This window comes from Chlorocebus sabaeus, chromosome 26 (genome assembly GCF_047675955.1).
Source record: "Chlorocebus sabaeus isolate Y175 chromosome 26, mChlSab1.0.hap1, whole genome shotgun sequence".
Lineage (NCBI taxonomy): Eukaryota > Metazoa > Chordata > Mammalia > Primates > Cercopithecidae > Chlorocebus > Chlorocebus sabaeus.
The window spans coordinates 28,367,385-28,391,253 of record NC_132929.1 but is presented as its reverse complement, the minus strand read 5'-3'; the positions used below and the strand labels follow the sequence as shown (position 1 = coordinate 28,391,253).

General features: G+C 42.4%; 1 protein-coding gene across 1 annotated transcript in view; it reads left to right on the top strand.

The window, feature by feature from the left end:
• ONECUT1 (one cut homeobox 1) overlaps positions 1–23,286 on the top strand; it is a 33,744-nt gene extending 10,458 nt beyond the window's left edge. Inside the window, exon 2 of the mRNA XM_008016553.3 lies at positions 22,994–23,286. Within this exon, the coding sequence (XP_008014744.1) occupies positions 22,994–23,286 (293 nt within the window). The remainder of the gene's footprint in view (positions 1–22,993) is intronic.
• The last annotated feature ends 583 nt before the right edge of the window (positions 23,287–23,869 follow it).

The following is a 23,869-nucleotide window of genomic DNA, read 5'->3' as shown; positions in this document are numbered from 1 at the left end:
TAATTGGGGACTGTTTTTCCCCCAGGACACCAGTATCTCTTAGTATAGTTAAATTTGTATATTGAAGCTGTAATTGTGATTTATTTATCCCATCGAATAATATCACCCCTGTTTATAACCAAAGAAATGAAAGTTATCAAATTTACGTCACTTAAGTTAAACAAGTATTTTCTTTTTAAATAAACTGGTCGGCCGGGCACAGTGGCTCATGCCTGTAATCCCAGCACTTTAGGAGGCTGAGGCGGACAGATCACGAGGTCATGAGATTGAGACCATCCTGGTCAACAGGGTGAAGCCCTGTCTGTACTAAAATACAAGAAAAAAAAAGTAACCCAGGTGTGGTGGCCTGCGCCTGTAGTCCCAGCTACTCAGGAGGCTGAAGTAGGGGAATCACTTGAACGTGGGAGGCAGAGGTTGTAGTGAGCCGAGATTGCACGACTGCACTCCAGCCTAGGCGACAGAGTGAGACTCCATCGCAAAATAAATAAATAAATAAACTGGTCAGTTATTTGAATATTTACAGAGTCATTATTAATGTAATGCATCATATTATACCATCTTCAATTACAAAAAAAAAAAAAAAAAAAAAAAAAAAACCCTCTCTGGTTTAAGAATCAGATGTCCCGGAGAAAGGTTCCTGTAGTAATTAGCTCTTAGATATTGTCAAGTAATTTAACCTTTCTGGGCCTCAGTCTCAATAAACATGGAATGAAGGATTTGGCTTTAGGGTCCCTTCCAGGTGTCACATTCTATGGTTGATTGCCTTCTATGATGACTGTGTATCTATCCATGGGGGAAGCTTAGTTGGGACCCTGGTCTCTTCTAAGTTTAGTGCCGTGTCTGCAGTTTCAGGACTCAGCAACATGTAAGGCTCAGGGGACCAGTCTCTTGTCAGGTGGTCAGGAGTAAATAACCTATCCAGGCAGGAGCTCTGCCTTCTGGCTCCAAAGTGCTGCAGCTTGAGATTCCATTGCTTGTGTTCTAGTAAAACAAATGTGTTGGCAAGGATATGGGTCATTAGGAACTCTTAACCACTGCTGGTGGGAAGGAAAGTAAATTGGCACCTTGACTACAAAAAAAAAATAGTGTCAATAACTTGGCATCATCTTCTCAACCTGCACCTACATATATCTAGCAATTCTACCCTTTGGCATATTTTATAGGTAAATTCATAAATGCTCTTAGAGACACACAAAGACTGTTCATGTCAGCATTGTTCCTAAGAGCAGAAAAACAGAAAAAGTCTAAACGTTCACTGACAAGGAATGCATAAATAAATCATGACATATAAAAACTATTTTTTAAAAAAAAATGAGTAATAAACATAAATTTAAAGGAGTAGTTACCTCTGATAGGGGAAGGCAGGAAGATAAGAGACAAGAACACCAAGTAGCTTCACAAGGCAACTAATGTTCTAGTTCTTTTCATAGCTGCTCATTTTGTTACTGTGCTTCATATCTTACATATATGATACATATTGTTTGGTAGGCAGTGATTATTATTCATTTTTAACATTGGGGAGGTAAAAAAATTGTTTTTGTCTGATTCCCCAACCCAAGCAATTCAGACCAAGCAAACCTCAAGACATACTCTATTGTTATTTAAGCAGGTTCTAGCTCCATACTAAATGTCAGCTCTCATAGGAATTATATTCAGCCAATGTTGGACAGGAGGATAAAATAAGTAAAAGAGAGAATTTCGTTAAATATGGAAAGAAGAGTTAATTCTTTCACTCATTTGAGCTCCTGCTGTAGCAAGTTCCGTGCTCAGGACTGGGAATGGAATGTATAACACACTTTTTCTTTGGAACTCACAGTCTAGCAGGGAAGAGAACAAATAGCTGTTTACATGTTTCATGTGTGTGTGTGTGTGTTTTCCAGGAAGGACAAGTTTAAGGTGTGATGAAGGGACAGTTTTGAAGATCTGGAGGATGAGTAGGACTTGGGACAGAAATGGAGGAAGAGGTTTCCAGGCACAGGGAACAACAGCATGCATGGGGGCCCTGGCTAAACTCCTTTTGCATAAGAGCTCTTAGGTTGGAATTACTATGAAGCTAAAAGCTTGTTTCTTCCCCAGCACAGCTGAGTGACACAAAACATTGCCATCAATTACAAAAGCATTCTCCAAAGCTGTGGTTTTCAGTGGTGGGGAGCCATGGACTGAGGGTTTCACATTCCTCTAGAAGAGCAAATCAGATTGGAAGGGGAGAAAGGGGGAGAATATGTGCTGCTTAAAAAGTTTCCCAGGTGATTCTAATATAAATTCAAGTGGTGAATTAGAATAATGGTATTGAGAATTTAAGGGCAGACGACTCTTACTTTTACTCCCTTTTCTTACTTATTTCTGGAATAACCTATAGCTCCGTAGCTTACTCTGTGTATGACTGTGTGTTTGTGTGTGTTTATAAAATCTTTTACTTCTTTTGATCTTTTTGAAATCAAAAGTTCACTCTAACCTCAAGATCCTTAGAGGAATAATTGATTCAACCTGCTTCTCCATCTAAAAAAGTTATTAATGTTCTATAGGTCCTTACTACTCAAAGTGTGGCTCCCTGAACAGCAGCATCGGCCTCACCTGGGAACTTGTAAGAACTGTAGACCCTCAGGTTCCACCCTAGACCTGAATCTGCATTTCAACAAGACCCCCAGGAAATTCTTGTGTCCATTAAAGTCTGAGAAGCACCATTCATAGCCATGTTACGTCACTCAAAAGGTCTGTTTTCCTTCATTCGCCCAAACACTGATCGGGTGCCTCCTATGTGCCAGGCACTAGGCTGAGTACGGGGGCACAAAAGAGGAATGAGGTGTCTATTGTATCCTGGAGGAGCTCACAGGGAGGAAGCATACAGGAAAATAAATACTGACAACGTCTCTGCTCTGGGTAGGAATAAAGTTCTATGGGAGCAGGCAGGAAAACTGGAAAGAAGACTGAAAGGAGATGACAAAGGACCTGGTGTGTTTGTGCAGCCCAAAGGAAGTTGTGACCTGTCGTGAAGTGAAATGATCAGATTTGTGCTTTTGAAAGCATGCTGGAGATGGAGATAATGGGAAGAAAAGTCGCAGGGGACTAACTGGAAGTGGCAATAGATTCTGAGGGTCTGATTATATGTCATTGTCAGCAAAGGTGGAGAAACTGGGTGGCAAAATATGAAAGCTATTTCTAAAGTCAAGTAGACATGGTGGAGAGTGAAAATGGAAATGGAACAGTCTCCTTGCTTCTGGCATGGAAAGCTGGGTGCTTGGATATACCTTTAACTGCAGAGTGGCTATGTGGATGTCAATATAAAGATGGAATCTTTCAGAATAGCCCACCCTCTCAAACACATTCCTACGATAGGTGGGCTGTCTGGCTTCTGTACAGATTTGAGGTATCCAATCAGTTAGATTGTTTCTGTCTCACCGGAACCTGTTACTTACTGGGAGAGACACGGTGTGAGCACGATGCTAATGAGGTGAAGACTGTGGGTCCTTTGGGTCCAGTTTTCACTTCCTGGTGTCGGTGGGCAATGGTAGTTATTCACATTCCAGCCAGTCACCTCCCTGGGTACAAGGAGCCCTGAAGAACCAGTGGAAGGAGTTAGCCCAAATCCATCCCTGCTGTTAGAGAAACAAAAGTAACTGCCCAGTAATGGTAGCTCAAGAGCTGTCTATCTATAAACAAAGAACACAGCAGAGTAGACAGAAGCATAGACATGTGGGTGGGGCAGACAAATGTTGGAAAGTCCTGGTTTGAGTCACTTACAAATCTGACTGTGATGGAAACTAATCAGTTTAAAGGCAAGCATATTTTCATATGAAAACACATTTTGCTTTCCTCCAATCTAGTTATTTTCACAGCTGTTCCATGAGCAACAGATTTTTTAAAAGAATTGTTTTTAATTAATAAATATTTTGAACATATACTATATGCATATCACTTTTTTTAAGTTGGACAGCATGAAAATGTATATGGAAAAAAACAAGTTTTCCTCCCAACCGTGTTCCCTAAGTCCCCAAGTCCCCTTCCCTTAGAAGAAACCCCTGTTACCAGTTTCTTGTATATTCTTAAGAGATAGTCTATGGCTTTTTAAGTGTGTGTGTGTGTGTGTGTGTTCCTCTTTAAAAATAATCAAGGGCCTCTCCCATCTCCCAAAAGATAACTTTCTAGGGAAAGTACTAAATGGCTCTTACTTCTTTTAATTATTTTGCCAGAAAATTACCTCCCTAGAATATGCTGCCCAGTGCAATTATCGAGTAATGAAATTAAAAGAGAAGTAGCACAGGGTGACTACCCCTCTAGGTAGGTTGAAAATGCTCCCAAGTGCTTCAATGGTGGTGCCCTTATTCTAGCTCTATTTTTCTTTTTGAGACAGTCTCGCTCTGTCACCCAGGCTGGAGTGCAGTGGCGCAATCTCGGCTCACTACAACCTCCGCCTCGTGGGTTCAAGTGATTCTCCTGCCTCAGTCTCCAGAGTAACTGGGATTACAGGTGCATACCACTGCACCCGGCTATGTTTTGTATTTTTAGTAGAGACAGGGTTTTGCCATGTTAGCCAGCCTGGTCTGGAACTCCTGACCTCAGGTGATCTGCCCACCTCAACCTCTTATTCTAGTTCTTTTATGAAAGACAATTCAATGTGTGAAAGATGTTCAAAATGCAAGCTTATAAAACATTCCATCTATCATACAGTTTCCTCTTTTAAAGTAATAACTACACTCAGACACAACTACAATACCATTTTAGAGCACTACCTTCAACACAAGGGTGGAGATTTTTTCCAAAAAGTTAATTATTATACCATTTATATATATTTCTTTGAAGTCTGCTTTTGTCATGACATAGCCTTAGTAAGTTTTTTTAACATTCATTTGATACTTACCATGTTCAAGCACCTTGTATCTTATTTCTTAATTTATTTTTTAATTCCAATGCTTTTTTATAAAGTAACTTCTGGACAGGTGTGGGTGGCTCACGCCTATAATCCCAGCACTTTGGGAGGCCCAAGTGGGTGGATCACCTGAGGTCAGGATTTCAAGACCAGCCCGAGGAACATGGTGAAACCCCGTCCCTACTAAAAATACAAAATTAGCTGGGCATGGTGGCGCTTGCCTATAGTCCAAGCTATTTGGGAGGCTGAGGCAGGAGAATCATTTGAACCCTGGAGGGGAAGGTTGCAGTGAGCCAAGATCGTGCCATTGCACTCCAGCCTGAGCAACAAGAGTGAAACTCTGTCTTAAAAAAATAAAAAAATAAAATAAATAAGTAACTTCATTTCTTGTTGTAAAAGTATTAGTATTATATACATCCTTTGAGCTGGAGCTGCAGGGTAAAATACTAATAAAGAAAAAAAAATACAAGAATCACCCACAGCACCCCATACAGATAACCGTGTGTGTGTGTGTGTGTGTGTGTGTGTGTGTGTGTGTGTGTGTGTGTGTGTATCCTTCCAATCTTTTCCCTATGGGATGGTACATACTACTATTTTGCAACTTTTTAAATTAAAAAATCCTGTTATTAAATTTATGGTGGAGTATTTGAAAATACATAAAAGAATAATGGAGACAATAAAAAAAAAACTCTGGTAATTCCATCATCCCTGTGCTTCCCCAAATACATCATGAATAGTATTCATTTATTCAACATACAGATAGAGAGAGAGGATATTTGCAAGGTAGCAGAGGAAGAGGCAAAAGCTATCCCTTTGTTCCTGGAACACTCTATATTAGAAAATATTCTACAAATCTTCTATTTCAGAGCTATGCTATGCTATAATTTGTTTAACCATTCCCCTATTTTTAGGCACTTAACTTGGTCCATAAAATTGGTTGGGAATCAAATTTTTTTGATTTTATAATATTTTAGAAATATCTTCATTTACATAGTCTTTCCAACAACCTTTCCTATCATTGGATGTTTCAGGTGTTTTCCAGGGTTTTTCATTTTGTTTTGTTTTTGCCATTATTAACTAATGGCACAGCAGTCAGCAAAAGCATACATGAAACTCTATCAAATAGTTTTTTCCTTTTCAAAAATAATTTTTCTTAAGCTATTATTTGAGAAATTATTTCTCACATTATTAAATGAATACATTCTCCATGTAGAAGCTTTGGAAAATATGAAACATTATAAACAATAAAACAGAATCAAAACACCCAGAATCCCACAACCCGGAGATAATAGCTACTTATATATTGGTTTGTTTCCTTCTAGCTTTTTTAAAGTACACATACAAAATACATCTAAAACTTTTATTTTTCACAAAATTGAAAAAACTGAATTTACAATTAAATCTAACTCAATGTTATTAAACATTCAAAAACATGATATTTCACATTTTTATTTGGAAATTATTTCAAATGTATAAATAGTTGCAAAATTAAAATCCTACAGAAAACATCGGTATACTCTTTACCCCATTAACATTGAGCAATTGACCAATCGTTAACGTTTTATCCCATTTGCTTTGTCATTAGCATGTGTGCTCTTGCCTTCATTCTCTCACGCACAGCCTTTCTTCACTGAGCCATTTGAGGGTAAGTTGCATATGTCATGGCCGCTTACCCCTAAATAGTTGAATATATTTCCTAAGAATAGGGATATTCTCTTAGATAGCCACAGTTCAGTTTTGTGAATTGACCCAGTCGTGTCCTTTCTAGCATTATTTTCCTCCAACGCAGGATTCAGTCTTGAGGTTAGTAGTCACATCTCTTTTGCCACTTTTAATATGAAACATTTCCACAATCTTTGCCTTTTACAATATTGACATGCTCTCTTTTAAAATAAGATTGTTCTCCTCTCATGTTTACCTGATGTTTCCTCATGATTCGTTCGAGGTTGTGCTTTCTTACCCAGAAAGCTGCATAGGGGACAGTGTCGTTTTTTCAGGGGATCACATCTGAAAGCCCACAGTGTCTGTCTGTCCCTCACTTAATTGGTGAGTTAATTTTGATCACTCAGTCAAGGTGATCAAGGTGTTGTCTAATTTCTCTACTGTATAATCACTATTTTATTTCCTTCCTTACGACTTATAAGCAGGCTATGGGGAAATGCTTTAAGATCATGCAAATATCCTACCCTTCATCAAAATTCCCCATAGATTTAGCTTCTATTGATTCTTGCCTGATCTAATCTTTGTCATCATGGTTTTAAAATGATTTTCCCTCTCTAGCACTCCTGCCATGTTTAACGGTCAGCCTTTAGCTTTCTACAGTAAACAAGAGCCTTCCTTCTCTCTCACTATACATTTAATATTGGAGTGGACTCAGGTGTTCTTTATTTTTCCAGTGGCTTACAATTCATTACTGTACTTAACTCTTTTAGTGCTAAATTGTCCCAAATTTGACTGATGAGAGCCCTTTCATTCTGACTCCTGTGTCCCTTTGACATGCTCACATTTTCTTTTTAACTTTCTGGCATCATAAGATGTTCCAAGCTCATTTGGTACATATTCTGCCCCAATCCTAGAATGTGCCACTTCTTTGATGAGCCCTGGTTTATCCTGGTAGGGAACAATGTTAGAGTCCAAGATGGCCTGGGCGCTAAGTGTGCTCATGGCTATTAGGGTGACTTTGGTTTTCTACCCTTTCAGACAAAGCCAGGAAATGGATACATATACATTTATTTACACACACATACAAATATGCATATACACATTCATACATACATAATATCCATGTACACATAAACATGCTTATATACATGCTCATGTACGTACTTCTAAACTCATTAGTTCATACTAGTACCTCCACCTCCGATTGCAATATATCATCCTCAGAGGATTTTTTCCTGCCTTCCCCCATTCCCTATTTACATCTCTTTTCCTGCACAGTGAGAACTCTGGTGTCCAGTAACCTACCTCACTCCCTCTCTCTTTCTCTCTTTCTGTCTATCTCTCACACACATTTACTCATTTGCGCAATCCTGTAATACATCTAAAATCATTTCAAAATTGCTTTGCCCATACCCATAAACTAAACAAAACCTGTTTAAAAATGCTTTAGTTAAGATTCTTTTGCAGTTCTCTCTCCCCACCCCATCCGCCATATCCACACCCCAGCATCACTTGGGAGCTTGTTAGAAATCCTATGGAATCAGAAACTGGCTGGAAACTCTGGCTTGTTACATTTTAACAAGCCCTGGAAGTGATTCTAACACATGTTACAGTTTGATAAGCACACCCCAAAATATGCAGTTTGGGTTTGTTTTATGTGTATGTGTGTGTGCACTCCTGCCACGTGCTATTATGTAAAATAACACTTTAAACATGCTCTAAATGTAACAACCCTAAAACAAGCCCAGTACAAACTAATAGGGGTCCTGTCACAGCACGGGTGTGGAGGTGCAGAAATTACAACAAAAACAACAAAAACCCTCCAGCTCTTTAGTTCATCTCTTGGTGCCAGCCCGGTGGATAATAAGGGGTGGCACAGAAACCTTGTTCTTCCCCTTTCTGGGCATGAGATACCCTTACTTGCCCACAGGGATGCCCTTCAGTCCCACAGCTCCCTCCCTCCCATGTTAGGCACTTGGCAGTAAATTCGGACAAGTCAAGATGAAGGAGGCCCTGTCAATTAGTGCTAAAAACTCACAGTCATTACTGTGATCTGTTCCTCCCTTCTCACCCAACTTCCTCTTTCATCATAATCACAGAACAAAACCCTCTGCCTCCAGCAATGAACTCCGTGGACACTTCACACACATCTCGCTTTTTTTTTCGTCTGCCAGACTGTCTATGACAATCAATGCAGCTGGGTTTGACAAGTACAATTTCACTGCGGGGAGAGAGGATGGTTACCTGGGCCTTGCCCAGTCCCACAGAAAGACCCCACAAAGCAGGCTTTCCTGGACCTGAAATCACAGGAATTACCTGGTATACTTCTCAAAGCACAGATTCCCAGGCCACTCCTAAAATTCTGATTTAGCCTGTGTTTTTGCCAAAGTATGGAGTAATTCCTTTGATCTTGGAAAGGTCTAAAATACTGTCCTAGGAGCAAGTGGCCCTCCAATTTATTGGGCATTCAAATTACTGGGAAGCTTGTTTAAAATATCTGCTTGTGATGGATGCACCAAACTCTCACAAATCACCACTAAAGAACTTACTCATGTAACCAAACACCACCTGTACCTCAATAACCTATGGAACAAAAAGTTTTTTAAAAATTGTGATTATCAAAATTACATCTATTAATACCTGCTCAGTGTAAAAAAAATCCAGACATTACTTAACAGCATAAATAAGAATGCAAACAACATCTATAATCTCACCATTTAGGAAGAATCACAATTTATATTTTGGTATATATTCTTCTAAACTTTTTTCCATAGATACACACACACACACACACACTTGCTTTTTATGCAAAAATGAGATGATTCTATCTATGCAGTTTTGTCGTCTGCTTGTCCTTTTTGTAAGATAGGATGAATAGTTTTCCACTGCAATAAATATATATCTACATCATTATTCTTAATGGCTATAGAATTTTCTACTATATTTATTTGTTCATTTATTCAATAAACGTTCATATATAGACCAAGCACTGAGCTAGATTCTGGGAATGTAGTCATAGGTAAGCAAGTCTTTGCAAACACAAATTTACCATAATTCATGAATTAACTCCCTGTAGTTTTCACCACTATAAAAGGATCTATGATGAATGTGTACATATATTTTTGAGCACTTGCCTGAAGATAGCCTTAGAATAAATTCCTAGAATTGTTAATTACTTGATCAAAAGTAAATATATTTTAATATTGATGTAAATGTAGATTGTCTTTCAGAACAGTTGTTCCAACTAATGTTCCCATCAAAAGTGCCTATTGCTCCTTATTCTTGTCAGCATTGAGGATTAGTAAGGTTTTAAATCTTTGCCAATCTGATAGACAAAAAATCAAAATAAATGTTCTCTCTCTCTCATAAACTGACAGAGAGTTCATATCCTTTACCGTGGATGTTCTTTTATTTCTGAGTGATTTGTATAGAGAAATTATTGTGTATTTTACAACTGCTTCTCAATTTTTGTCTTTGGATTTGGTTTGTGGTATTTTTAAGCCATATTAAAGTTCATTTTTTTTCACGTTAAAAAATTAATTAGAAAACAAAATATCTGCTTGCGAACCTCACTCTCAGAGACAGTAGGTATAGGATGAGGTTCCAAAATGTGCATTGTGAACAAGCCACCCCTTTGTGCTCCCAGGCGATGGTGATATATTTGGGCCACACCTTTAATGGAGTTCATGCTTGGGACTCTCAGCCCTTGTTACTCAGAGTGCGGTCCTGGACCAGCAGCTAGACATCACCTGGGAGCTTGTTAGATGGTCAGAATCTCAGGGCCTACCCTGGACTGCCGAATCAGAATCTTCGTCTTAACAAGATGTCCAGGTGATTTAAGTTTGAGAAGACTGATTTAGAGGAGTGGTTCTCAGCCTTGGCTAAGTATTAGAATCACCTAGGGAGCTTTCAAAAATCCCAGGCTTAGGCCTCTGCGAGACTGAATAAATCAGTATCTCTGGAGAAGGATCCCATGCACAAGTGCTTTTAAAGTTTCTCAGTGGTTCCCATTTACAGAGAAGACTAAAAACTTCTGAGGGTCCTTCCAGTCTCTCCCATTGCAGAATGCAGGCCAGCCCTGAAGCCCAGGAGAAAGGAATGATGTCCTAACCCATGGATCCAGGGCTCTATAATAGCCAGAGGTCCTACTCAAAAACCCCAATGGCTTGGCAGTTGCCAGAAGAAAAAGAAACAAAATGGGATAGCATTTCACCTTATTTACAAAGCATTCTTTGGGTCTTTCATCCCTTGAATTTGAATTTCTTCAAAACTATTCTGCTGGGGTCATCTCATGAAGTTATTGTTAAGGTTTCTACCACACAGACTCTCTGGATTTTTGCTGACATTATCCATAAATCTGATCCTTATCTCCTCTCTATTTAAGGCAGATATGGACCAGTCACCACCCAGACTTAGCAAAGACGGACACAGACAGTACACCTCTGCCCTCTGGTACTCAGTGGCCCCACCTGAGCACCTAACCTTGGGAAAGGGGGGCTGATTACTTACTCCCAACTAATTTCAATGTCCCACTCCAAATTAATTTCCTCTGCGCCTTCTGCTCCTCCGGCTCTGTTGCTCCAGCCTGCTCCTTACCTGTCCCTGAGCTCCCTTCAGACCCAGTCATAGGAGTGGTGGCAATACCAACGACTCAGCCAACCTCCACTGACTTCCCAGTCAGTGACATTTCAGATATATCCCCATATATTCCCCATATATATCCCCATATATTTCTGATATAACATTTCAGAAATATCCCCATGGTGCCATTAAACTACTGCAAAAATCACTATCCAGTAAAGGTATTAAGGCTGTCTCATGGAACTTCATTCTATGTACACATTTTCAAAACTTAAAAGACTTGTGTCTTTTGCATGTCTATTTTCTATGGAGCCATATCCAACTTGCTTTTCCAACAAGAGTGCTGAGTATGCCGAGGAAATGATCCATGGTCTAGTGTTACGAACTGTGTGAGAGAGATGGGTAGGTAACTAATTATATTGTGGGGAAGGTGCTCTGTGGCCACAAAAGACAACAACTCTCCCTGGAAGGAAGAGGGGATAGAGAAGGCTTAGCAGAAAAGAGGATGCTTGAGGTTGGCCTTCATTGCATAGGGAGTTTTTGTATGGAAAAGAGAAAAAGAAGGACATTCTGGATGCAGGAAACATCTTGGGCAAAGCAGTAGGTGTGTGGAGCTTCGTACCTAGGAATGACTTCTGAGCAGTGTGGCAGGAGTGATTGATATTGAGTGGGCAGTAGTAGGAGGTGACATGGGAAACGTGGTTGAGGTCAGAGTGTTAAGGTCCTTGAATATCATGGGAGAGCAGCCGCCAAGGGCTTTCATCTTGGGCTTTTGGGAGACCCCTGTGAAACTAATTGTACAAAACACGTGTCATGGGAAGAATAGCATTTACAGTTTGATTCTACGGACAACTTTCCAGAAAAGCAAACTAGGAAAACTTCACTAATTGGAAATTAATTAGAGAAAATGTCTGATGACTTAGTGAAAACTCAAGATTGTAGGTTTTTTAAAGAAATTCTGTTTTATAACTCTCAATTACTGTAAATACTATAAAGTAACATATACATCTATTAATTAGAAAAATGAGGTCGATAAGCTAAGACTTACAATTCACAATAGGCATAGATGAGGTAAAAATAAGCAGGTAATTCATCAGGTATGCTTTTTGTTTTGACTGTTTTATGGAATCACCATTATAACTAGAGCATCCATATCACAGATTTCCAATTATTGGAGGCAAACTATTGAGAGTCTTTTTTAAGTGAGGGATACTGATGTAATAAAACTCCAACTGATCAGCCATTACCAGAAGTTTAGGAATTTAGAATTCTTAAAGAATTTAGAAAAATCCTTTTCTAGTTTTAATTTTTAGTTATGGATACATAATAGTTGTATATATTTATGGGGTACATGTGATATTTTGATACAAGCATACAATCTGTAATGATAAAATCAGGGTAACTAGGGTATCCATCACTTCAAGCATTTATCATTTTTTCATGTTCGGAACATTCCAATTCAACTCTTTTAGCGATTTTGAAATACACAATAAATTATAATTAACTGTAGTTGCCCTATAGCGCCACCTAACACTAGATCTTATGCATTCTATCTAACTGTATTTTTGTATCCATTAAGCATCCCCTCTTTATCCCCCACTCCCCACTACCCTTCCCAGCCTCTGGTAACCATCATTCTACTCTCCATCTCCATGAGTTCAGTTTTTTTTTTTTAGCTCCTACCTGTGAGTGAGAACATGCAATATTTACCTTTCTGTGCCTGACTTATTTCACTGAACGTAATACCCTCCAGTTCCATCCGTGTTGCTGCAAATGACAAGACTTCATTCTTTTTATGGCTGGATAATATGTATATATGTATATGTACCACATTTTCTTTATCCATTCACCTGTTTATGGACACTTAGATTGATGCCACATCTTGCCTATTGTGAATAGTGCTGCAATAAACATGGCAGTGCAGATATCCCTTCAATATATGGATAGAAATCAAAATTCTTGAACCAAACTTGCAGAAAAGAGCCATATTGCCCTTTGCTGCTGACCAAACTAGCAGGTGCAAGGCTGCATCTTCTCCCTCCCCACCAGTTCCTTTGCAGCTGCAGTGCAGGGGGAGAGCTTCATGGAGGGAAGGGTCAGGTTGATGGGTGTCTCTTCCTGTGAGTATGAAAACCAATGAGCCTGTGCTCAGGAAAATGTGTGCACATCAGCGTGAATGGCCAGCAAGAGGACGATGCCAGTGTCATTGGGTACTAAATGCATTCTTTCAACGAGAATTCTCAGCTACTATTCTAATTCAGGTTTAGCCTCTATCACAGGGAAAACAGAACAAGGGATGGAAGACAAATTTTGTGGAGAGAAGAACTGAGATAGTCTAGAGTCACACCAAAATAGCTGTTTGCAGGATCAGAGAAAGCGAAAGCTGGTACGGTTCTGTTTCCCCGCAGTCTGTGCCTGAGGAGGAGCGGGGCCACACTTCCCGATGTCCTCCAGTGCTGTCATGGGGCCCTGCGCTGTCTGAAATCCCAGCTGTACCATTTTGCTGTTGGGGTGACGTGGTCCAGTCCCTTAACCTCGCTGAGCTTCAGGCTGCTCATTCGTCGACTAGCGAGAATAGCAGTATCTCCCTCGTGCCCTTATTGTGAGGTCTGGTAAGGTGATTTGTGAATGGGGCTTAGCTCAGGAGATGCTGTCCACCCCTCCCAGGCCCAGGCAACCTTGTCCAGGGTTCCCATCTCTCCTGGGATGCAGCTGTGGAGCTTCACCTGGAGAAGACAGGTCCATCACCACATTTGATTCACTGACTCAGGAAGGACTCCAGACAGCAGACTATGGGATGACAGGATTCTGTCCTGGACACCTCTGCTAGGGAAGCAGACCAGGGGCAGGGAGAGGCTGCAGTGACTTCCCTGGCCTGGCTTTTGCCAAGGCCCTCTGCTCCCGCTCTTTCCTTTTCCATTGGGTAAGCTGCTTCCTTCAGCTTCTTCTCAAAGCTGATACACACAAGGAGACAGCCATCCCACGCTCCCCTGCACCCTTCCTGACATGAGGCTACGCCAGCCCCTCTCCCAGGCCAGCATGGGTGTGCTGTCTGCTATGCTGCCAGAACTCCCTTTGTCTCAACTTCCATCCAGCCCACTTTCCTGGAAGGCCAAACTGCAGTCCTTTCAGCCACATCAAGACAGGTCTGGCTGACAACTGACAACTGCTTGGCTGACCAGCTGCTGCTGCTCTGTTCACCTTGGGTGTGAGTCTTCTGAGCTCCACTTCACCCGCTGCTTCAGCTTCTGCCCCCGTTTCACCATCCTGGGGAAAGTTTCCATGATGTGTTCACTGTTGCTGCCCTCTGCTTCCAGGGTCCAGTGAAGCTGGAGGCCCAAGTCCTCTACTAACCAGCCCACAGGCAACTTGCCTAACCTCTCTAACAGGGTTTCACTTACAAAAACAAGAAAGAATACCCATTTCTACCTAACCTGAGTTTTGTGGGGATCACATGGTAAGGTTTTATGGAGGTGTTTTAACCCCTGTAAAGCAAGACACAAGGGTGAGTTAAGGTGATTATTCCCCACTGGGAATGTCTACTCTTTGCATGTTCTTGTTAGGCCTTCCATGTGTGTGACCAGAAGAGTTTCCATAGTTGCTCTGGCTACCCACAGAGACAGCAAACACAGCTCATGTCCAGCAGGTTGTCTGGGCTCCACTTCCCTCTGCTGGCCATCAGTTTCCAGACAGTCTGGGCGGGACTTTGCTTCCCATGCAAAGGCTGTCCTTGCCCATATCAGTTAGAGCTCACTGGTGTTGCTTTGCGAATGGCACATTGGGCTGTGCCCTCTGAATTTGCCACTTAAGAGTCTCCAACTGGGGACACAGCTTATAAAAATATACACAGCACAGTAAGATCACTCAAGGCAAGGCAGATAACATTCTGACCTAGGACTCCTGGAGTCTGAGCTCTAATCCTGACTGTCTCGGTCAGTCCAATGGCTCTTTCATCTCCACAGTGTAGGTACTGGCCTGGAATACAGGCTCAGGAACAGTCCTGCCACGTTCACTTGCATAGCTCCCCCTTCATGTGTCTCTCCCTACCCCCATTGCATTTTACTGAAATCTGTTTATTTGTGTGCTCACTTGGCCACATATATTGTCTCTAAGAGTTTACTTTGAAAAACAGCTTCAGCTGACAAGAGAGGGTCTTCGGGGCTAAATGCACATGAACTACCTCTTGTCCTTTGCCACAGCCCAGAGAACGGTCTCTCTCAGTGGCAGGTAGGGGTGAGAGCAGAGGGCTCACCCCGTGTGCATGCCTGGCTGTCGCTGCTCTTACAACTTAATAGAGATGTAATTCACATACCATAGAATTCACCCATTTAAAATTATCCAGTTAGTCACAGAACTTTTCAACCACAGTCAATTTTAGAACATTTTCATCAGTCCCCCAAAAAAGAAGCCCCTTACCTATTAGTCACTCCCATTTCCCACCACCACCCCTTCAGCCATAAGCAACCACCAGCCTGCTTTCTATCCCTATGAATTTTCACATTCTGGCCCACATGCTTTTTGATATTTTTGTTCCCTACCCCTGAAGCCCCAAGCTCTCCTGAGCAGGGTTTGCAGGGATGTCATGGCCAAGCCCATCAGGAATCTGGGTAGCAGCCCAGGGCTGGCTCTTGAGAACTTCAGGATGTGTCTTGCCTTACCAGCGCACCCCCATCTGACCCAGAGGCACTGGAGCAGCAAAGGGGCTGAGGGCCGCCTGGACATTTCTTTTCTAAATCCAGGCCAGACCCCCCTTGTGTGACTCAGACATCACAGGCTTACCTGTGTGAGAACACTTGGCCCTGCAGGCTGCTGAGGGGGTGCAGTTTTCAGCATCTACATCAGCCTTTAGGGTGAAGATGCTGCATCTCCAGCAGGCCCTTATGAAAATGCCAAGTTGTCTTTAGATATCAAGGCAGTTTCATGGTGTCCTGGACATCTCAGCCCTTCCCCTTCACTGCTTTCTAGCCCACTTTCTCTGTGATGATGTTAGGACAACATACTCTAGGGCAGCTATTTCGAGGGAGAAAATACTTGGCTAGAGTCCAAGGACTCACAGAGAACAAGCCACATATGAGTGGATAAGCTGCCGGTACACAGCTCAAGCCCAGCTCTGTGGCCACTGATAGTTGTGTGATCTTGACCAAGTCCCTCACCTTCTTTGAGCTTAGTGTCCCCAACTGCAAAATGGAATATGATGGCTTCTCTCACCTCACAAAATGGTACTAAGAATTAGCAAGATAATATCTTTTATGGTTTGAATGTGTCCCCCAGATTTCCTGTGTTGGAAACATAATCCCCAAATTCATAAAGTTGGTGGTATTTGCAGGTGCATATCCACGGAGCTGGGCCAGAGCTTGCATCTTCTGAGTCCAGGCTCATTTAAGAAGTTGTATCATAAGTTCATCTGACTTTATTAATGCCTCCCAGGCCAAAATGTCTGCGCCCACATATTCCCAGACAAATTCTTGGCAGACTTTTGCATAATTCAATCAGTACTTTATACGTTGTAAAGTCCTTTGTATCATTAAGTCAGGAAAATGGATATAAGTTGGTATACAAACGCTTGAGTGACAACTGATCCTAAGATGTTACTATATACTATGTTTTATAAAGTGTGTTCTAAGACAGGGCTTCTTAAACTCTAGGTAGTGAAGGACTAGTTTGTTGGTTTGTTTCTAACTTCCATCTGTCCTGAATGAATAATTTTGATAATACAATAAAAAATATATTACTAGAAAAATAATCACACATTTGAATGTTGCAGCAATGTCAAACTGCCATAAACATTTCTAATTGCTTATTCTCAATTTTTTGTAGTGACCTTGTTGGAGGTCAGTAATGGTTCACAGACCAGCACAGGTCTGCCAATCCTGTGGCACACAAAGTCATGCTCTGACTTTTACCATCTTTCAGGCCTACTTCTACCTCCTCCATAGTACTCACTTCCGGTGACCTCACCCATAAACATCAAAGTCTGATACGAACCCCTGCTGCCCTTTGCCAGTGCATCCTATAGATCTGTCTGCTTGCCTGCCCCATGGAGGTGACTCAGAACGGGTCTTCATCATCATTACTATCTTTCAACAACAATGGCCATCTCCTTCCACTTCATCCAGTTCACTGACAAGTATTTCTCTATTTTTATTGGAAACTCTACCCCTACATAAAAAATATTATATTCACATAAAACATGTGTGTCGCTGTTCCCCAAGCAGCACTACTTCTTGTCATACTCCTCTCTCTCTCTATATATATATATATATAAACACATCTATATATATACACAAATATATATATACATATATATGTGTGTGTGTATATATATATATAGGGAGAGAAGGAGTTTGAGAGAGAGAAGGAGTGTGACAGGAAGTCATATATATATATATATAGAGAGAGAGAGAGAGAGAGATCTTGCACACTCACATGGACTCTCATAACCTCCAAATGGGAGTTTCTACCATCATAAAGTAGGAATTACGATGGGTAATCTCTACTCTGAAATCAACTCCGTGGAAATTTCAGCTCTCACAGCTATGGTCTGGTGAAAGCTTCTAGAAGTATGACTTGTTTCTGTAGGTTGCTCCTCCTAGCCTCCTCTGGTCATTCAGTGATTCTCAGTAAGCTTTAGTCTACTCTAAAGTAGACTGATATCTCTGCTTTCTTTTTCAGCACCAACTTTGGCAGCATTTCCTCCAGATCTAATCACATCCACTTATTCGCAGACATACCTCTGTCCCATACCCACATGGATACTGATCTGCCCTTACAACCGGGGCCTAGGCCAGGGTGTCCTGGAGATACAGAGTGAGTCAGCCAGGGTCCCTGCTCCAAGAGAACCTCACTCCCCAGGTTCTGGTATTGTAACATCTACGGTGCTTGAGGTCAAGGGGCAGGACCTTCCAAACTGCATTTCCCCAACATTAATATTGTATAAGACATTAATCGACAGTCTCCACCAAAAAGGGTTCTGGGGTCAAACAAATTTGAGAAACAGAATTAGGTGTGCTTACATATATTATGAATCTTGAGGAAGAGGCAATATATAATAGATTTTTTTAAAATGTCCTTGATCTGCAAACCATCTTTTCAAGGAACCCCTGTTTGAGAGAGTATCATTCTTCTGATGCCATTTGGGAAATGCTGGCTCAGGGGTAGCTTCAGCAGACAGTCCTGCCAAATGCCAAGGACCAGACTGAAGTCATTCAAACATACAATCTGGCTAGATGGAAGATGAATATCTCTTTCTGATTTCCCTTAGCTCTGCCTTTTGAATGATAAATAAGTCAAGTCTGCACCCAGTGCTCTGTTATTTACTTTCCCATGGGTGTGTGTTCTGTGTAATTTACCATTTAGAGACCTAATGACTTCCAAGTCTATATTTCTAGCCCAGACCTCTTCCCTGAACTCCAGATCCCATACATCCTGCTGTCTGCTGGACAACCACCTATTGGAGATCTTTAACAGAATGTCCAGCAAACACATCCAATGCAATTTGTTCCATATAGAAGTGGTTACTACCCTCATAAAACTCATTCTCCCTCTGTATTTCCTAATGGCCCCATTGCTATCATCCAACCAGAAACCTGGCAGATGTTCCAAACTATACCTTCTTAGCCAAGTACTCAGTAAGTCTTCTTGATTTGACCTCCCAAGAAGTTCTTCTCCATTCTCAACTGCCATTGTCTAATTATGGGTCCTCATTACAGTGGTTTTCTTTTCTTTTTTGGAGATGGAGTCTCGCTCTATCACCCAGGCTGGGGTGCAGTGGTGCAATATCAGCTGACTGCAACCTCCGCCTCCCAGGTTCAAGCAATTGTCCTGCCTCAGCCTCCCGAGTAGCTGGGATTATAGGCGCCCACGACCACGCCCTGCTAATTTTTGTATTTTTCGTAGAGACAGGGTTTCACCATGTTGGCCAGGTTGGTCTCGAACTCCTGACCTCAAGTAATCTGCCTGCCTCGGCCTCCCAAAGTGCTGGGATTACAGGCATGAGCAACTGTGCCTGGCCCTACGGTGGTTTTCTGACTTCTATTTTAGGTCTGTTTCTCTGCAAAATAGACTCTGAGTTTCTGAGATGCGCAAGCAGAAAGGTTTTTGGAGCATGTTAAGGAGAATAACTCCCCTGGGCGTGGTGAAGGAAGTAAGATTGGGCAGAAGGAGGAGTTGAACAGCAATGTAGGTGCAAAAATACCCTCAACCAATTATATGGAGTGCTCTTGAACCAGATGACTCTTTAGAGTTGTCTCACTTGATGCAAGGGGTTGGGTTGAAGGTCCTTAAACCAACTCATTTCCACTCTCCTAGACCACCACCTTCCATAACCCCATCTCCTACACCCCCCCACCCACCTCCACTAGATATGGGCAAACCCCCACCCCACCCCAGGGTGGCATAACCTTTGGCCAAGGGCTATTCCAAGAATGGACCTCACCTGAGAGCCACCTGTCACCAACCCTTCCAGCAGCTGGAGGAACGAGTGCCTCAGTCCTGAAGGGGGATCTGGGTGGTAGACCACAGCACCGACTGTAGCATTCTTGTTCCTAATTTTGCTGCTTTCCAGTTCTCCCTCCACAACGCCACCAGAGGGGTTTTTCTAAGCCCAAATGTAATCACACTACACCCTTACTCATACCTCTCCATACCTCCTCCTTACTTACGAGACGATTCACATCTGATCTCTGTCTAAGCACGAAGCCATCTCCCACAGCCTTTCCTTCTTGTGTGCCCTCTTGCCTCACAAATACCAATCTACTAATACTTATCAATCCTTCACAGTGCTGCTCCCTCTGCAGGGAACGAGCTTTCCCACTCTTCCCACTCCTCTCACTAGCAAGCCTCCATTTATCCTTTAGGGCCCATCTGAAGCACCTTCTCTATAATGCCTTCCTGAATATCTTCAAGCAGTAGACTCTGTACACTCTTTTTATACTCTTATAGTGAATTGCTTATATGCGGTTATTTGCTTAAATCTGGCATCCTTAAGAGCAAAACCTGCGTTGTATTCTTTTTATTTATTTATTTATTTTATTTATTTTTTCAGACGGAGTCTCACTCTGTCGCCCAGGCTGGAGTGCAGTGGCACGATCTCAGCTCACTGCAAGCTCCACCTCCCGGGTTCACACCATTCTCCTGCCTCAGCCTCCCGAGTAGCTGGGACTACAGGCACCCGCCACCACGCCCAGCTAATTTTCTGTATTTTTAGTAGAGACAGAGTTTCACCATGTTAGCCAGGATGGTCTCGATCTCCTGACCTCGTGATCCGCCCGCCTCAGCCTCCCAAAGTGCTGGGATTACAGGCATGAGCCACCGTGCCTGCCCTTGTATTCATTTTTAAGTCAATGAATCAGCCATCGGCATCAGTATTGTATGAGGCTGTGTCTACATGGGCTGAGTCAAACTAACTGGAGCTGACTTTAGTCATTTTTTTCTGGGACTTAATCTAGGTGTCCAGTGAGGGCTGTAGGCCCCTGGGAGGAGGAACTCTATTTGGAGACTCTCACCTGGCTCAGGATGTATACAACGCGAGGCTCTGAGGGAGCTGGGCATTTAATAACCCTGCCCATTAGGTTGATGCCGCCCCCCATGGTGGGCAAGAGGCATAGCAAGTGACCTACAGGACATGTTACAAAAGGCCATAAGGCCTGCCTTGCCTACAAATCTCTCTTTCATGACTGAGCCCTCCCTTCATGTTCATTCTGAAATTCTCACTCCTATATTTACTAATAGTTGGATCAGTGGCCCCATAAGTGGGGTGAATATACCCCAGAGCCTGGGCAAGCAGATGCATCTCTAGAAGAGAATTTTATGTCTATTTTTATTTTATCCCTTTAAAAATTTTAGTATTGTGGGCTGTGGGCAGTGGCTCACACTTCTAATGGGAGGCCCAGGTGGGCAGATTGCTTGAGCCCAGGAGCTCAAGACCAGCCTGGGCAACATGGTGAAACCCCATCTCTATAAAAAATACAAAAAAAATAGCCGGGTGTGGCAGCACGCACCTGTAGTGCCATCTGCTCCAGAGGCTGAGGTGAGAGGATCGCTTGAGCCCAGGGAGGCAGAGGTTGCAGTGCACTGAGATTGCACCACTGCACTCCAGCCCGGGCAACAGGGTGAGATCCTGTCTCAAAAAAAAATGTTTTTGTATTGTGTATGTTTTATAATGTGCACAATACAGTAGTATACTAACACATGTATATGATTTATAAATAAATAATATAAGGGAATATACACTCAGAACTTTTTTTTAATAAGTAGCACATTGTTTTAAAAAATTGGAGACCTCTGGATTGGACTGTAAAGCCTTGAGCCCTCTCCAGCTTTCACCTATGAGCTCTGCAGCTGATCTGTTGCTGAGCTAATTTCTACCAATGGGCACCTAAAGTTTTACAGGAACTCTGAAGTCCAGGATCTACCCAGCTGCGAAGGAAAGGGAGGGGGAGGCTGAGGAGAGCACAGAGGCTGAATCTAGCCAGAGCTGGTGAACCATCAGGTAAGGAATTGAGAACCTGGAATACACAGATGCATATGGTGAAGCAGAGGGCAGCAACAGGCAGGACAGCAATGGGAGGGATGCGATATGAAAGAGTGGCAATCCCTCCCTCCACCACGAAGCATGCCCATCCATCTTCCACTATGGTGGGGATGAGAGGTACAGTCAGCCAGATATAAAGGTGGCAGTGGCAGCTCTAGAACACCTACATACGGGGCTAAGAGGCAGCAGTCTGATTGCAGTGAGGGCATAGGAGCCTCGTCTTAAGGCTGCATTCGCATATCAGAGCACCTGGGTTATATGGTTATTTGTGGATGGTTGTGGGGATTGATTGGTGGTGGAGATTAGGTGGAGGGGCGGTGTGCATTGTTACCAGTGCAGCCCTGACAGTCCTTTAGCAGGTGGAAACTAGTGAGCCGCATTAGGATGGAAAGAGAATTATGGCATCTAAAATCAGGAGAGACTGTGATCTGGCACCAAACCCTGGGGCCTGAGGGCTGCATTGGGATGATATGTTAGAATAGCTCCAGCAGCCAAAAAGCATCTTGGTAATACAGGACCAAACGTGCATGGGTAGGGAATGGGCCCCTCAGTGGGAGACCAGGTAAGGGATGAGGAGGACTCCAAGAGCATGGCTTGCAAAAAGGAGGCACAGAGAGACCCCAGAGATGAACATGGCTAACTTGGCAGGTTTAGTCTCAATGTCGAGGAAGAGTGGTTCACACCTCCACAGTTCCCGGTTCCACTAGAAAATCGGTAGAAGACTGATGGCCATGATAAAAAACTATATACTGAACTTTCTTATATACAGATTTTCCTGGAAAATAAAAAAGATCAGAAGGGAAACAAATGCAATTCCTTTCTACTATGTTTTCAGACTCTGATTAGGCTCTTAATATTCTACAGGCAGCAGACTATAAACCCTTTGAGGGCTACAACTGCTTCTTGCTGACAAGGTATTGCATTTGTAAAGTTAGCATAAACTTTTATGTACACTATTTCATACCACAACATGGCAAGGTAGGTATTCTTATATGCATTTTGCAGATGAAGAAATGAAAGTTCAAAGTGATAAGTTCATTTAGCCAGAAACTTACATTCTATAGGTGAGGAATCTGAGGCCCAGATGGAGTTAACTGACTTACCCAGGACAAAGAGCAAATACTCATCAAAGCCACAACCCACGCCCAGGCCTCACAGAACTTCACCTGTATCCCAATTCTCCATTCTCTTATTACACTTTCCTCCCAGCGCCCCATGGTGCTTAAAGCAGAGGTCAGTAAACAGAAAGCAGGCCATGAGGAATGGCTAACAAATTTTTATGAGCTCTGTCTTTCTTACTCTTGATTCTCCCCTAGATCATCTGTTCTAACATCTTCTGTGTTTCTTCACAGCATGTAAAAGGAAAGAACAAGAACATGGGAAGGATAGAGGCAACACACCCAAAAAGCCCAGGTTGGTCTTCACAGATGTCCAGCGTCGAACTCTACATGCAATATTCAAGGAAAATAAGCGTCCATCCAAAGAATTGCAAATCACCATTTCCCAGCAGCTGGGGTTGGAGTTGAGCACTGTCAGCAACTTCTTCATGAACGCAAGGAGGAGGAGTCTGGACAAGTGGCAGGACGAGGGCAGCTCCAATTCAGGCAACTCATCTTCTTCATCAAGCACTTGTACCAAAGCATGAAGGAAGAACCACAAACTAAAACCTCGGTGGAAAAGCTTTAAATTAAAAAAAAATTTTTAAAAGACCAGGACCTCAAGATAGCAGGTTTATACTTAGAAATATTTGAAGAAAAAAAAAGTGTTATTTATAGTCCAAAGAAACCAAAGACTTAGCTCACCTGCATTCTGACTTTGTTTGGAGACACACACTTCAGCGGGGCGGCGACTTGGCAAGACAAATGATGAGCAGGAAAACACCAGTGGATCTCACACCTTCAATCCATGACCATCCTTGCTGTGCTTGGCTGTTTAGTGGTTTGGAGCATAGTGATTTTGAGCCATTGAGCGGACATCTTTTAAGATCGAACTTTCTCATCTGTTCTACCATGCCACGAAGGTGTATGATGTCTCAGTACTGTGTGTGGGTGTGTGTGCATGTGTGTGTGCGTGCACGTACACACACACGCACACACACACACACAACCACCACCACCAGTGGTTAGAGACTTAGGCAGAGCTGGTCTTCAGAAATGGTTGTGCTATAGGAGTGCAACCAACATGGTATGGGGTTGTCTGAGTTCATTGGATTGGTGATTTTGCTCGTC